At 47.1% G+C, this 16,416-nt stretch overlaps 1 protein-coding gene across 2 annotated transcripts in view; it reads right to left on the minus strand.

Annotated features, from left to right (window-relative positions):
* SERINC4 (serine incorporator 4) overlaps positions 1-16,416 on the minus strand; it is a 273,311-nt gene that overhangs the window by 19,459 nt on the left and 237,436 nt on the right. For both annotated transcript variants that reach the window (XM_069625182.1, XM_069625181.1), the window contains one exon: positions 6,815-6,965. In XM_069625182.1, coding sequence (XP_069481283.1) covers positions 6,815-6,965 — 151 coding nt within the window. The remainder of the gene's footprint in view (positions 1-6,814; positions 6,966-16,416) is intronic.

A 16,416-nucleotide genomic window follows, 5' to 3' on the forward strand; every position in this document is an offset into this window, starting at 1 on the left:
AGAAGAGATCTCAGGAGCTTATGAGGAGAACAAAGATGGAAAATTATTTCTCTGCAAAATCCATAGAAGCTTTCGATGCTATCCCATATGAACATAGACTGTTCAGTCAGACTTCTTCAGTATTCACCTTGATCTTGATACCAAAAATTCAGGTTGGAGCAAATACTAAATGGTTGCAGATAACCAGATGGGAGTTGCTGCAGACCATCAACACAACCATAAAAGGATACAATGCAATCAGAGAAGAGTTGAGGACAATCAGACTGGTGACACTACAGAACAGATATGTCTTAGACATGATCACAGCTATGGATGGTGGTGTTTGTGCAAAAATCAGAGAATCATGTTGCACATTTACACCTTCACACGACGACGAGAATGGAACCTTAACAGAGGCCATAGACATGCTGAAAAAACTACAGAATCAGGTGATAGATGAAGCTGATGAAGTTGAAGATGACAGTTGGTTTGGAGCACTGGTTTCATGGATTCCACAATGGATGGCCGATGCATTCAAGTTCCTAGGAGCCCTGTTGGTAATGATATTACTTGGATTCTGTGTGATCAAATTAATAATCTCACAATCACAGAAGAATGCAAAGAAAGCCATAGGGATGAAGATCATGATTGATGTTGAGTCCTAAGGAAGCCCAAAGACCTAACAGATGAATAAATAAGAGACTTTGTGAAAACCAGCATTTATGCACCAGAGGGAACCAAGTTCCTGTATCCAAGAAATCATAGAAAATATGTGGGAAAATGGATCTATTGGGGTACAAGTGAAGAATGCCAACTGATGACATAGAATAAGGATGAGCATGTGACAACAGCAGGATGGCTGAAAGGAGTCATAATGATATGAACCCCAAGGAAGCATCTCTTCAGACCAAAATGTCTGGATACAGAGGATGAAATAAAAGTGACGGATGAAGAAAAAGTGAATGCAAAGAAAGAAGTGAGAGTGGTCGATGAATCGCCCAGAGGGGGGAGTGAAGAGGAAGTGTTGAGTATGGTTCCCACTCCATTTGCCCCCCTCCCATTGCCTATTGAGTTCACACCAAAGTGTGTGACGTATGAAGAACAGTTAAATCAGCAGAGAGCAGCATATGGGCTCTGCCCAGTACCTATCAGGATGACAGCACCTGTTAATATATCGACACCTAAGAAAACCTGGACAGTAAGGTATCCATTAAAGAAGCCATACCTACAATCTAAACATATGAAGGTTGTTTGAATGCAATACCTGAAGAAGCAAAGAAGATAATGAAGGAAGATGAATGGTGACGTCATAAGAAATCAGACTGATGCACATATAGAAGTTCTAATGACCTGAGAATACTGACAAGAGACGAAATACCATGGATAAGTGACATCTTGAGCCTAAGGTGAAGAAGTGAATGTCAAGATGAAGAAACTTATGCCACATACACGATGAAGCTATTTAGTTAGTTTAAATGTGTACAGACGCAAGTAACTGCAAGAGGCAAAGACATCATGAAGCTTGCTTATACTTTAGAGTAAATAGATTGCGGCAAGCGCCAATGTGTACAAATATATACCTCAAGAAGCACTTTATGTATGAATGTAAGGCCACTACGCACATAAGCAGAATTGAACAAAGGTTACAAAAGGCCTCAGAAGGAGTATGTCGCAGCAAGAAAATCGTTAATCAAGACAGAACAAAACTCAGCTAAAGGACGACCATGCCAAGAAGCCAAGGTCTTATTTGACTGGAATGGGCCGACATTGGATACAATTAAGGAAAGAAGAGAACAGAGGATACTGTTCAGAAAGGTCAAGATAAGCCACAGACGTCAGAAGACTGGTAGAACTAAATAAAATATACGAAAAGACACAGAGAAAAGCCGATTTCACGGTGTCCAGTCATGTGACAGAGGCAGGCTGGAAGGGTGAAACGATCACACCTACGCATGGATCCCCGCCAAGCCTATACTCCTAGAAAGTTCTCACAGCACAGAGCAGACTCAGGGCCAAACTACAAAGCAGTAATTGACACATGACTACTGAGGTGATGAATGATTGTAGCATAATTGGTGGGAAGATGGGGTGCAGACAAGCTTCTCTGCACCTGGATGTTCTTTCTGCATGCTGCTAGACGTAGGTGGAAAAGTATGAGTGGGGTTGATGCCAACCCAATCATAGTGGACCATGTAATCTAAGGTCCTATAGTGAGTAGAGCGAATGGGACATGTACTTTTAGTGACGTTCATAGTGGCCATTTTATTACCACATAGAATGATGTTAGTACGTGCGTAGGTTGTACGTCAGCAATGATGAGTGTTTTGCTATAAATATTGTGTTTTTTCTAACAGTAAAGAGAGTGAGAAGATCGAGCGGTTGCTGATGTTCGTTGTACCCCCCGTTTTATGAACTTGTAATAAAACTGACTCACTTTGCCAAACTATTGAGTTGTCTTAATTATTTGATGCATCAGTAGGAATCTGCATCCCCATCCATCTCGAGGGTACTACTACTCATCTTAAAGGGCTGTTTGGAGATCATCCAGTTCAGTCTTCCGCTGCTACCTTTGAAATGGACTGACCATAAAAACACACACACCCTTCTCTACCACACACGGCTCCCCCAGCGGGTTCTACCCAAAGCAACCAAGACACCTCAGCACTTCTGCAAGAACTCCCCCATGGATGCACTGGCCAGAAACCTCAAAACCTTGACCTCTGCATCCAATCCCTTCAGAGAATTGCAGCACCCAGCTCACTTAACTTAGCCACATCATAACTCTGAACCCCAAAACCTAAACACCACTCGATTTCGACTTTTCAAATATTTTCCCTCTATGCTCTGGTGTACAAAGGAACTCAACGACAGTAAACGTTTCATCCACACAAAAGAACATTTCTGGGGAAAATACCACCCACAAGAAGACCTCATTACTCTGTGAATCTTCCAATCACCACGCGGGCCACTCGTCAACACAGCCAAAGAAAACTAGGACACAACTGTATTCATAGAAACGTTGAGCAAGAGTGCAGCATTCTTCCAAGCTCTGAAGCAGTGCATCCGCCCTGTGCTTGATCCTACAATACTGCAGTTGACAAATTCAGCACCACAAGTAACGTCTTCACAGACAAGACAGAGTAGTTAAGTCTGCACATCAGCTGTAAACACTCCTCAGATGTCCTATTCAGACCAGCTCATAGCATATCAAGATGGACCAAATTCAGGACAAATACTCCAGAAGACGACACCAACACATCCCGCAAATCTAGCACCTACAAAGACAACAGCCTCCCTTTTCTATAGTGAAGGTCATGACAGGTTAAGCACTCGCACCACTTCTCAACGTCATCAAATGCATTGCAACTTCCAGAAGCACTGAGAAATGCGACAGGTCCTCCCCCTGCTGAGGAATCCGACATCGTCCCCAGACGACGTACACCATTGCCCCATCTCACACCGCCACTTCCTCAGTAAAGTGAATTTAGGGCTGGCGATATATAATGTTTTGGAGAAATTGATATATTTTCAAAATCGATTCAGGAGGAGACGATATCGTTAACATCGAGATATATACATATATATACATTATTGAATATACTACAATTTTTTATTTACATTTTGATATTTACACCGCTGTGTGTATTCTCAAAAAGGGAGAGGAATCCTGCCTTTGAAATTTATTTTGATCAATGTCTTATAAATAAAGGTGTTTGTGACGACTCACATGCAGTTGGGGTCTTACAATAAGCATTTAACCCACATAAACAATATCGAGCTATATATCATATATCGCTATTCTGCCCAAAAATATCGAGATACGACTTTTGGTCCATATCGCCCAGCCCTAATAAGTGATTGAGAAGACCATTGCCGCGTAGTTGCCTGAAAGGATCACTCAGCACAACCTCCTGCACGACTACCAATCCAGATTCTGAACACAATGCAACACAGACTGCTAGCATCCATGTTATCAATAGCACTCTGCACATCCTGTACACGTGTGACACTTGCTTTCTTGTCTTACTCACCCTCTTTGCCACTTTCAATACCATTGACCAGGAAGCCCTCCTTAACATTCTGGTAACATGCATTGACTTTGAAAAACAGTTCTATGGTGCTTTGCCTCCTATGTTTCCAGACTAGAACAGTTCATTTACATGGCTCCCAACAGATCCCAGCTCCGCGGAGTAGCCTGCTGAGCTCCCTGTGATCTTCTCTATCTACCGGGAACCTCTGGTGGAACTCCAGGAACCTCGACACACTGGTGTCAAGATGAGCCAATATGCAAATGAGATACAATTTCCCCTAAAAATCAATTGCATCAACAGCCTCCATTATATCAAGCGATGTCTGTCTGTCCTCCCCGCCTGGATGTGAGGCGCACACCTGATACTCAATCATGAAGACCAAGTGCAGTCTCCTGAGAAACTCCACCAATAAGGCCCAGGTCCAGAATTGGCTGATGGACCTGAAGCTCAACAGAGTCACCCCTCAATGACCTCCCGGCTTCACGATCAACTGTGACCTCTCATTCCAAAACATTGCAATGAAGAGCCAAACTGCATGGTACCAGCGTGTGTTCCTCGGCAAAGTCAAGCCTTTCACCCCTGCCCCAAGCGTGAAAACAGTTATCAAACAAACAAGTCTTGGGAAGGGTGTTTATCGGCTCACAGTGTTTGCTTGCTGTCAGAGGGGGCTTTGGTAAAATACAGCTGTATGGAGGGGTCCCACACAATATTAGCTGGTGTGGCAGCGTGCTCATAATTCTGACAGTTTGTAGGCGAGGGGGGGTCTCCTGCAAATACTTTGCTGATATTGCCTGATGCCCTGGGGGGGAGCGGATAGGCTTCATTTCAGATGCGTGGTTTAGATTTCCATGAAACCAGGAATAGGCAGGATTCTTGGCCACCACTGTGAATGCTGGCCAAGTTATGTTCCCTCTCTCACTCCTATTCCTTACAGCTTGCCTTCTGGTCACCTGGTGTACCTCATAGTCACACTGGCCCTGTGGAACCCCCACCAGTTCCTCTCTCGCACTTGCCTCAGGGCCTTACACCCCACCCACACTCAGCAAACGGAGAAATTAAACCAAGAGAGTGGCTCTCTCTGCACTTACCCCAGTCTCAACCAACTGGGTGCGCGTGACCCGCCCCTTCCTGTGACCCTCTGTGCACTTGCTCGATCCATACGCACCACACCTGAAGATTTCTGTCTCTCCCCTGTCTTCACCCCTAATTGCACTGTTAAAATTGCAGAATTGACGTCAGGCCTATTTGCTGTCTCCCATACTGTTAAATGTATTTTATGCTCTTACTCTGCCTGTGCAGACTATTATCGTCTCAGAAATTCAAGGGCTCTGAGCGACTGCTGTATTTTCCCTGGGTTCCCACCCTCCATGAGTGCTTTCAAACACTTGCCTGTGTATAGGCGCTATATAAATAAACAATACCATACCATACCATGTTGTTTAAACCCCCCCCCCCCCCATTTTCCCCTGTGCTTTCTGAGCCATAGTGAAGGGTCTGTTTCTTCGACAGGAAAGGGATTGTTGTGAAGTTCGGAAGTCAGGGTTATGGCCTTAATGTGACTTCAACCCTTAATCTGCTACAGGCTCCAAGAGATCTGCACTAATGCTTAAGCGGCTCCCCAGGGGGTCTCTGTTCGCCCAGTACTATTCCTCGTAACGTTGAAACATTCTGGAAACCTTTCAGAAGAAAGTGTCAGAAATGGGTGTTAACTGCAAATCTATTCCTCATTCCTGAGCTCTCCATCAACACTCCAATGTTCTGCCATGTTTGTGGACACCACACTACCGCGTGGTGTGCTTCAGGCATCGCTAACTCGCTTATCTGACCTTCACCATCAGGTGCTCGCAGGATTGGCACCTGCTCCTGCCACCTCTCGGCTGAAAGCTGGGGCCTGCATCATGCTCTTGTGTGTGTGGGTACCAGTGTGCTGCTCACTCAATGCACTGCGTATGAGGTGCATTGCGCTGTGCCCATTAACAGCAGCACCAGGCTAGCAATGTGGCTATTTCGCCACCTCCTCTTGCAGGGCGGGGCCTACATCCTTTCTTTAAAAAAAAGAAGAAAAAGAAGAACAGGAGAGCCACAAGTCTAACACTTTCAGCACTGACCCTAAATAGGAAAGAATCGGAATACCAAATAATGTGTCTTTCTGGAATTCTATCCAATAATTGCTAGACTCATTAAAGGTTTATTTCAGGCACACTTCAGGGGGTGAGTCACTGATTTAGTCTGTACTTAAACGCCTCAACTCAGCCTTTCATCCTTCTGAGGTCGAGAAATGAGTACCAACACAGGTTGGCTGATTTTGGGTGTATATTTTTTCTATATAAAGCGCTGAAGCGCAAGTGCTATATTACAACACATCATTATCGTTTGGTCATGGACGTCTGCTTGCATTCACAGTCATTTGGTAATATGGGCCTAAACACACTGATCTTAACCATACATATGGCGATCCATTCTTGTATGAAATGTACATCACATTATAGTGATATCGTAACTATATTTTTTGTAGTGTATAATCCTATGTCATAGCACTTCCTGTTTTGTGAACGGATGAAAGGTCGCGATATCACTTCGGGGTGGGGTCAAATGACATTACTTCCTGTGATGTCACCGGGGGTCAAGGGTCGTGTGATGTCACTTCCGCTACCCCTGGCATTTTGGTGAAATGACGTCCCTGGGAGGCAGCGTAAACACCTTAGAGGCCATTCCAAGCGATGGTGATCACGTTCATGTCTGAACACTTGTGTATGAGCACGATATAAATAAAATATATCATATCATAGTTGACTGATACGCACCCAAACCAGTTTGTGAGCGTCATCATGACGTAGAGCGAGGCGAGCACGAAGATGAAGTGGAAGAACGAGTAGCTGTAGATGACCCGCTCCGCCTCATTGTGGATCACCCGCTGCCCTCCAGGCCACTCTGCATCCTCTTTGCATCCCTTCTCTGCCACAAAAGACATCCACATTCTGGTTTAAACCAATACATATCACTGATTTCATCGGCATATCCTCAAGCATGGCCACGTTCGCAGCCGTCACAGCGCCCTGCACATTAACAATCACGTTGGCTAATTTAACTACACATTAAAAAACAATACTTAGGAACACACAAATTGAATATCGCTCGGACAAAAATTGTACTTCCACCAGAGAAAGCGAGGTCAAGGAAGATAAGTCTGTCGTTGTTTCTTAAATACTAAAGTGACTGGACATTTCTCTGTCTTCAGTTTGGAAAGAGGCATGGTCTCCTGTAAAAGACGGCCACATTGGGGAGTCTGGGATCTTTGACAGAGGATGAGGTGACTAAGAACTCCCAGTCCCACAGAGATGAGGAACTTCATAAGTGGGGTGTTAAAAGGAAAGGCTTCATTCCAAGATGGCCGTCGTGGTGTGCGGACGTGCAGCTCTGTGCTCTGTCCTGGGCCGACAACTGCAATACTGGGCCCATCCACGGGGGGGACGCTTTAGGCTCCGCTGTGGTGATGTGACCCATGTGACCCATTACAGAAGCGTCGGAAAATAAAACATGTCATCCCCCCTCACCTGCGACATACTGAAGCTCTGGACTGTGCGAGAGGCCGTTAGAACCAAGCAGACTGGGGAGTGGAGACAGGGCCCCACCTATCAAGGAAGCAAACAAACTGGCATAATTGCAGAGGGGGACGGAAGTGGAGCCCGGTCTCGCGCCCGCACTAAACAGCGGCCCAACACCTTAGCCTGAAAGAGAACTGGAGACAGGGACGACAGGGAACTAGAAGCCCACCCCCAGCATCAATTCAAATGAATGCCTGACTGGCCCGCCCAACTAGGAAACACAGGAGCCGCGGAGGAGTGGAGCGAAGGCCGGGGAGCGTCCACCCCAGTGTAGAGCCTGGGTGAGGAGGAAGTACGTGCCCACACACCTGGGGGCCATACATGCACTGATCACGGAAAAGGCTGAGGAGATAGCGGGGGAGACGGGCCTCGCTGTGAGACCAGGTGATGTGCCTTGGCACCTACTGCAGGAGGTGGGGACACGGACGTGACCGATTAGAGCGGAGAGCCCCCCCCCCCCACGCAGCACTTCAGGACTACAACTCATAGGGAATCATAAAGAGCAGACCAGGATCAGCTGGGGAAGAGAAAGGAATTGAGAGCACAAACTCTTGGGAAGGCTTGGGGCAGCAATATCCCCCCCAAAAAAAGAAAAGAAGCTTAGGCATCAATATCCCCTCCACCAACCAGGCGCAGCAAGGCAAACGCAATGGCAACTCAAAAAAGCAGAAAACACCAACCTGGGCCACGACACTATATAGGCATGCGTGAGAAGAACACCTAGATTTCTAAGAGGGGTCGAGGTAACCCACCCAAGCCCAGGCGAATATTAAAAGTAGCAAGCTGCCGGTGGGGTAGGCTACCAGATGCCTGGCCAGAAGGGGAAAAACACACCAGCCCGGCCAAGGCAAAACTCATGACACCACAAGGAACATTCTGAGAACTTTTGGTCGCAGTATGAAGAGGAGATAGCACCCATATCTGGGGGTCCCTAGGAATCCCTCTCCGAAAGCAAACTCACGGAGGCAGAAGCTATGGCACTTAACAAGGATGATTTGAAGGAGTGCCTTGGAGCTATACAGGGATGGATGATGGCAACATTTCAGGACCAGTTCACATCTCTTAATGAGGAATTACGCAACTCCCTGAAAGAGATAAAAGCAATGTAAAAGAATTAGGCAACAGAGTGGATATCCCAGAGCAAGGACTATCCGAGGTCTCTGAGGGCACAAGGCAGAATAGCAAACTTTTGGGCCAATTAGCAAGAGTCTCTCAAAACCTGGACATTCAAGTGGAGGACCTATAAAATCGATCCAGGTGCTCCAACATATGAATAAAAGGGCTCCGTGAATCAGTAAGCGAAATGGAACTACGAGGAGTGGTACAACAATGCTTTGGGGACCTGCTATCAGTAACAACTCCCGAAGAAGTGGGTATCGATAGAATACACTCAGTGGGCCCCAAGAGAATGGAACCTGAAGTGAGGCTAAGAGATGTTCTCAAAGCTACTTCCTCCTATACTCAAAAAGAGAATAAATTACTGGCGGCAAGACCCCAGGCGAACATTACCATACACGGATTCCAGGTTCAGATATAGCAGGATTTAGCGCAATCGACGCTCCAGAAGCGCAGGGACATGGGCACGATATCGAATGCACTTAAGACTAAGTTGATCCCATACAAATGGACCTTCCCTTTCTGTCTATTATTCCCTTTTGAAGGTAAACAACACCGAGTAACAACGTGTGCAGAAGGACAATCGCTGCTACGCTTGGAGGACGAAGGGAACGACGTAGAAAGACGACCAGGGCTCTCCTCCTCGAGGCGTGCATGGCAATGGGATTGGCACCAGGTGCAGGGAAAACCAGCGGACAGGGGTGCTCACCTGAAAGGACCATGTCCTCCTACTGGGGGAGGCTCATGATGAAGCCAGGTCTGACTAAATTGGGGAAACAAGAATAAGGTAACATGAAAGACCTTGAGTAAGGGGGAGTAAAGGGAACAACAACTGGTCAAGCATGTGGATAGGCCCGGATAGGGGCAGAGGAGATCTTGGTGAGCCAAGAGGAGGGGGAGGCCCCAGGTACAAACGTGGATCGGAGCCAGGGGAACAACCCTGGGGGATCTCTAGGCCCTCTGATAAAGAACTGGGGAGGGGAAGGGGTGGAGGGAGTGAAGGGGGAAGTGCAACAGTTGTGGGAAATGTTCAAGTTGGGGGGGTGGAAGGGGAGTTTGAACACAGGGTTTGGGGCACAGAGGAATTCACTGCACAGGGGGAGACAGGCAGATAGCAGCACACTGCGGAAGCATGGCCGACTTGGGAACACACACAACTCAAGGAACTGTGATCAAGATCCTATCTCACAACGTTAGAGGTCCAAACGCCCGAAGGGAAACGTATGAAAGTGGGGAGGCAAATAGCACGGGAGGACGCAGATATAATGTTGCAGGAGACACATATACGGAAAAAGAGATAAGACCATGATTAGATTCAGACTCTACTCACAGATACTCAAGGGAAATCGGTGAGGGTACTAATAGGACTCAAAGACTCACTCAAGGCACAAGTACTCCACACTCGGTCAGATACCCAAGGGCGTTACCTATATTTACAAGAAGGGGTGGGCCATAAAACGTTGACCATGGTGACAGTATATGCACCATATACAGAACAGACCCGACCGGTGTCACGGGAGACGTGAGTGGGTGAAATAATCCTCACGGGAGTCTTGCATAGAATACAGTGAAAGACAGGAGCAGGGTGACTGGGACGGGTGAGTAGAGCGGGCGGCTTAGCCCCTCCATGGCGCTTAAAGAAGGCTTTGAGAATCTGGGCTTAAGGGATGTCTGGCGAGTTAAGGGGGAAGCAGAGAAAGGGTATACTTGCTTCTCTCATGTTCATCAGACCTTATCGAGAATCAACTGTATGTGGGTGTCAGCTAATATTATGGGGAGGATAGAGGGTATAGAATAAGGAGTGATCGCCATGTCGCACCATGCACACATCATTGTAGCACTGCTGGGCTGGGCCATGCACACAGGATTATGGTTGTGAACCTTCCCCCAAGAAATACTTCAAGATGCAATAATGACGGAGGAATTAGGCAAGAAAATAGATGAATATTTTAAGAAGAATGCCACACGTGGGATAACAGAAGAAGGCCTATGGGATGCTTTTAAGGCAGTAATACGGGGGAACTTATAACATTAAGGGCCTGGAGGTCGAGGCAATGAGAGGCCCTGGAGAAGAAATTAGAGGCCCAACTGCGGGAGGTACTCCAATCAATAGCGGGAACTAGGGGGAAGAAGAATAGAGAACTATATGAGAAATTGAAAGAAGTGCAGAGCCAATGGAATCTTCTAAAGTCTGGGAATGAAGAGAGAATCCTAGTGGGGATGAAAAAGGCCAACAAGGCGGATAGAATGTTGGCTAGACAACTGAGGAGAAAAGGGTCTAACCGCACCATTACACGTATTACTCAGCCAGATAAAACATTGACAACTAACTCAGGGACCATAACTGCAGCCTTTACAGGGTTTTATAGCACTTTGTACACCTCTGACCATACAGAACCAGAAGCGGTAATACAATGCTTGAGTCATCTGCCCCTACGTAAACCGACACCATTGGATAGAGAGCGATTGGAGGAAGACATTAGCAAAGAGGAGGTTGAGGCAACAATTAAGGCTCTACCCAAGGGTAAGGCTCCGGGGCCTAATGGATTCCCGGCGAGCTTCTACAAGAAGCACTGACAGAAAGGAAGCCCTCGGCTTGCGGATCTCTATAACTCAGTAGGACGGAAGGGTTGTGTGACCAAAACAATGGCAGAAGCCAAGGTTGTAGTATTTGAAAAGCCCAATCAGGATTCGACGAAATGTTGGTCCGATAGACCAATCACTCTACTAAACATAGATGCAAAAATGTACACGCCCGTCCTAGCAGCAAGACTAAACCCTATATTGCCGACACTGGTCGGGACAGACCAATCAGGCTTTATTAAAGGATGACAGACGTGGGACAATGCTAGACGGTTGTTACATTTGGTGAAAAAGCAGCCGTACAGGGGGTCCCCTTTGTGTTGATCTCACTCGATGCCGAGAAGGCTTTCGGCTGCGTAGAATGGCCCTTCCTATTCGAGACCATGAAGCGCATGGGAATGGGTGCAGATTAAAGCTAGCTACAATCATCCCACGATGCGCCTCTCGATCATAACTCAAATATCCCAAAAAACAAACATTACAAGGGGAACAGACAAGGAGAGCCCCCTGTCCCCACTTTTGTACACAATATACCTAGAACCAATGATAACTATGATAATGCAGAACCCACTTATTCGGGGAATCCCATTCGGGGGCGGGGGGGGGCCACAAGACAATGGCGTTTGCAGCAACACGATGATATCTTTAATACCCATCACAATAGAAGAACTTACTAGGATGGAACAGGTTGAGGGGTTGAAAATCAACATGTCAAAATGAGAGCTGTTTAATTTAGGCCTATCGGATATACAAATGAACGCCTACTCAAATACTCCCCATTCGCAGTCGCTAAAGACAGTGTAAAATATTTGGGCATCCGCAGGGCCAGTTCAATACCCAAAACATAGGAAGCAAACTACCTGGGGCTTCTCGCTCAAATTATGAAGGACGTGGGGGTGTGGTCACCACTGCGGATCTCGTGGATGGGCAGGATGGCCACGATTAGGATGATCACACTTCCCAGGGTGTTATATCCCTTTCAAGCACTCTCCATGAGGGTTCTGCGATACTTTTTTAAAGACCTCGAGAAGGTGGTCTCGCAATTCATTTGGCGTAACAAAAAACCTAGAGTGGCCTTGGAGACACTTTGGGCCTCCATAACTTCTTTAAATACTATGAAGCGGCGCAACTATGAGTACTCAGAGAATGGCTAGCAGGGGACACGACAAAACCCTGGGTGAGGATGGACAAGGCTGTGGCAGGGACCCCACTGGGATTACTACTGTGGCTACGCAAGGGGGATAGACCTCAAAACACTCACATTAGCCAGGTGATAGAGTTGACCTGTGACGTCTGGGACCAGCATGGATAGAAAATGCTACATAGATTATGGAGAATACTAGCAATGGAGTGGATTACCTATAGAGTACAAGCCGATGCTGGTGAGGAATACGAGCAATGGAGTGGGTTACCTATAGAGTGCAAGGCAATGCTGGTGGGGAATACTAGAATGGAGTGGATTACCTATAGAGTGCAAGACGATGCTGGTGGGGAATACTAGCAATGGAGTGGATTACCTATAGAGTGCAAGGCGATGCTGGTGGGGAATACTAGCCATGGAGTGGATTACCTATAGAGTGCAAGGCGCTGCTGATGGGGAATACTAGCCACGGAGTGGATTACATATAGAGTGCAAGGCGATGCTAGTGGGGAATACTAGCCTTGGAGTAGATTACCTATAGAATGCAAGACTATGCTGGTGGGGAATACTAGCAATGGAGTGGATTACCTATAGAATGCAAGGTGATGCTGATGGGGAATACTAGCAATGGAGTGGATTACCATATGCTGATGGGGAATACTAGCCATGGAATGGATTACCTATAGAGTGCAAGGCGATGCTGGTGGGGAATACTAGCAATGGAGTGCATTACCTATAGAATGCAAGGTGATGCTGATGGGGAATACTAGCAATGGAGTGGATTAATTATAGAGTGCAATGCGATGCTGGTGGGGAGTACTAGCAATGGAGTGGATTACCTATAGAGTGCAAAGCGATGCTGGTGGGGAATACTAGCCATGGAGTGGATTACCTATAGAGTCCAAGGCGATGCTGATGGGGAATACTAGCCATGGAGTGGATTACCTATAGAGTTCAAGGCGATGCTGACGGGGAATACTAGCCATGGAGTGGATTACCTATAGAGTGCAAGGCAACGCTGACGGGGAATACTAGCCATGGAGTGGATTACCTATAGAGTGCAAGGCGATGCTAGTGGGGAATACTAGCCATGGAGTAGATTACCTATAGAATGCAAGACGATGCTGGTGGGGAATACTAGCCATGGAGTGGATCACCTATAGAGTGCAAGGCAATGCTGGTGGGGAATACTAGCAATGGAGTGGATTACCTATAGAATATAAGGCGATGCTGATGGGGAATACTAGCAATGGAGTGGATTACCATATGCTGATGGGGAATACTAGCCATGGAATGGATTACCTATAGAGTGCAAGGCGATGCTGGTGGGGAATACTAGCAATGGAGTGCATTACCTATAGAATGCAAGGTGATGCTGATGGGGAATACTAGCAATGGAGTGGATTACCTATAGAGTGCAATGCGATGCTGGTGGGAAATACTAGCAATGGAGTGGATTACCTATAGAGTGCAAGGTGATGCTGACGGGGAATACTAGCCATGGAGTGGATTACCTATAGAGTTCAAGGCGATGCTGACGGGGAATGCTAACCATGGAATGGATTACCTATAGAGTGCAAGGCGATGCTGATGGGGAATACTAGCCATGGAGTGGATTCCCTATAGAGTGCAAGGCGATGCTGGTGGGGAATACTAGCCATGCAGTACATTACCTATAGAGCACAAGGAGATGCTGGTGGGGAATACTAGCAATGGAGTGGATTACCTATAGAGCGCAAGGCGAGGCTGATGGGGAATGCTAGCCATGGAGTGGATTACCTATAGAGTGCAAGGCGGTGCTGGTGGGGAATACTAGCCATGGAGTTGATTACATATAGAGTACAAGGCAATGCTGACAGGGAATACTAGCCATGGAGTGGATTACCTATAGAGTGCAAGGCGATGCTGGTGCGGATTACTAGCCATGGCATGGATTCCCTATAGAGTGCAAGGCGATGCTGGTGTGGAATACTAGCAATGGAGTGGATTACCTATAGAGTGCAAAGCGAGGCTGGTGGGGAATGCTAGCCATGGAGTGGATTACCTATAGAGTGCAAGACGATGCTGGTGGGGAATACTAGCCATGGAGTGGATTACCTATAGAGTGCAAGGCGATGCTGACAGGGAATACTAGCCATGGAGTGGATTACCTGTAGAGTGCAAGGTGATGCTGGTGGGGAATTCTAGCCATGGAGTGGATTACCTAGAGAGTGCAAGGCAATGCTGATGGGGAATACTAGCCATGGAGTGGATTACCTATAGCGTTCAAGGCAATGCTGGTGGGGAATACTAGCCATGGAGTGGATTACCTATAGAGTGCAAGGTGCTGCTGGTGGGGAATACTAGCCATGGAGTGGATTACCTGTAGAGTGCAAGGCAATGCTGGTGGGTAATACTAGCCATGGAGTGGATTGCCTACAGAGTGCAAGGCGATGCTGATGGGGAATACTAGCCATGGAGTGGATTACCTATAGAGTGCAAGGCAATGCTGGTGGGTATTATTAGCCATGGAGTGGATTACCTATAGAGTGCAAGGCGATGCTGGTGGGGAATGCTAGCGATGAGGTGGATTACTTATAGAGTGCAAGACGATGCTGGTGGGGAATACTGGCAATGGGGTGGATTACCTATAGAGTGCAAGCCGATGCTGATGGGAATACTATCCATGCAGTGGATTACCTATAGAGTGCAAGGCAATGCTGACGGGGAATACTATCCATGCAGTGGATTACCTATAGAGTGCAAGGTGATGCTGATGGGAATACTAGCCACGGAGTGGATTACCTATAGAATGCAAGGCAATGCTGGTGGGGAATGGTAGTGACAGAGTGGATTACCTATAAAGTGCAAGGCAATGCTGATGGGAAATACTGGCCATGCAGTAGATTACCTATAGAGCGCAAGGAGATGCTGGTGGGGTATACTAGCAATGGAGTGGATTACCTATAGAGTGCAAGGGAGGCTGATGGGGAATGCTAGCCATGGAGTGGATTACCTATAGAGTGCAAGGCGGTGCTGGTGGGGAATGCTAGCCAAGGAGTTGATTACATATAGAGTACAAGGCGATGCTGACAGGGAATACTAGCCATGGAGTGGATTACCTATAGAGTGCAAGGCGATGCTGGTGCGGAATACTAGCCATGGAGTGGATTACCTATAGAGTGCAAGGCGATGCTGGTGGGGAATACTAGCAATGGAGTGGATTACCTATAGAGTGCAAGGCGAGGCTGGTGGGGAATGCTAGCCATGGAGTGGATTACCTATAGAGTGCAAGACGATGCTGGTGGGGAATACTAGCCATGGAGTGGATTACCTATAGAGTGCAAGGCGATGCTGACAGGGAATACTAGCCATGGAGTGGATTACCTATAGAGTGCAAGGCGATGCTGGTGGGGAATTCTAGCCATGGAGTGGATTACCTATAGAATGCAAGGTGATGCTGATGGGGAATACTAGCAATGGAGTGGATTAATTATAGAGTGCAATGCGATGCTGGTGGGGAGTACTAGCAATGGAGTGGATTACCTATAGAGTGCAAAGCGATGCTGGTGGGGAATACTAGCCATGGAGTGGATTACCTATAGAGTGCAAGGCGATGCTGACGGGGAATACTAGCCATGGAGTGGATTACCTATAGAGTTCAAGGCGATGCTGACGGGGAATACTAGCCATGGAGTGGATTACCTATAGAGTGCAAGGCAACGCTGACGGGGAATACTAGCCATGGAGTGGATTACCTATAGAGTGCAAGGCGATGCTAGTGGGGAATACTAGCCACGGAGTAGATTACCTATAGAATGCAAGACGATGCTGGTGGGGAATACTAGCCATGGAGTGGATCACCTATAGAGTGCAAGGCAATGCTGGTGGGGAATACTAGCAATGGAGTGGGTTACCTATAGAATATAAGGCGATGCTGATGGGGAATACTAGCAATGGAGTGGATTACCATATGCTGATG

The sequence above is a fragment of the Ambystoma mexicanum genome, chromosome 11, assembly GCF_040938575.1.
Source record: "Ambystoma mexicanum isolate Mex_15411 chromosome 11, UKY_AmexF1_1, whole genome shotgun sequence".
Taxonomy (NCBI): Eukaryota; Metazoa; Chordata; class Amphibia; order Caudata; family Ambystomatidae; genus Ambystoma; species Ambystoma mexicanum.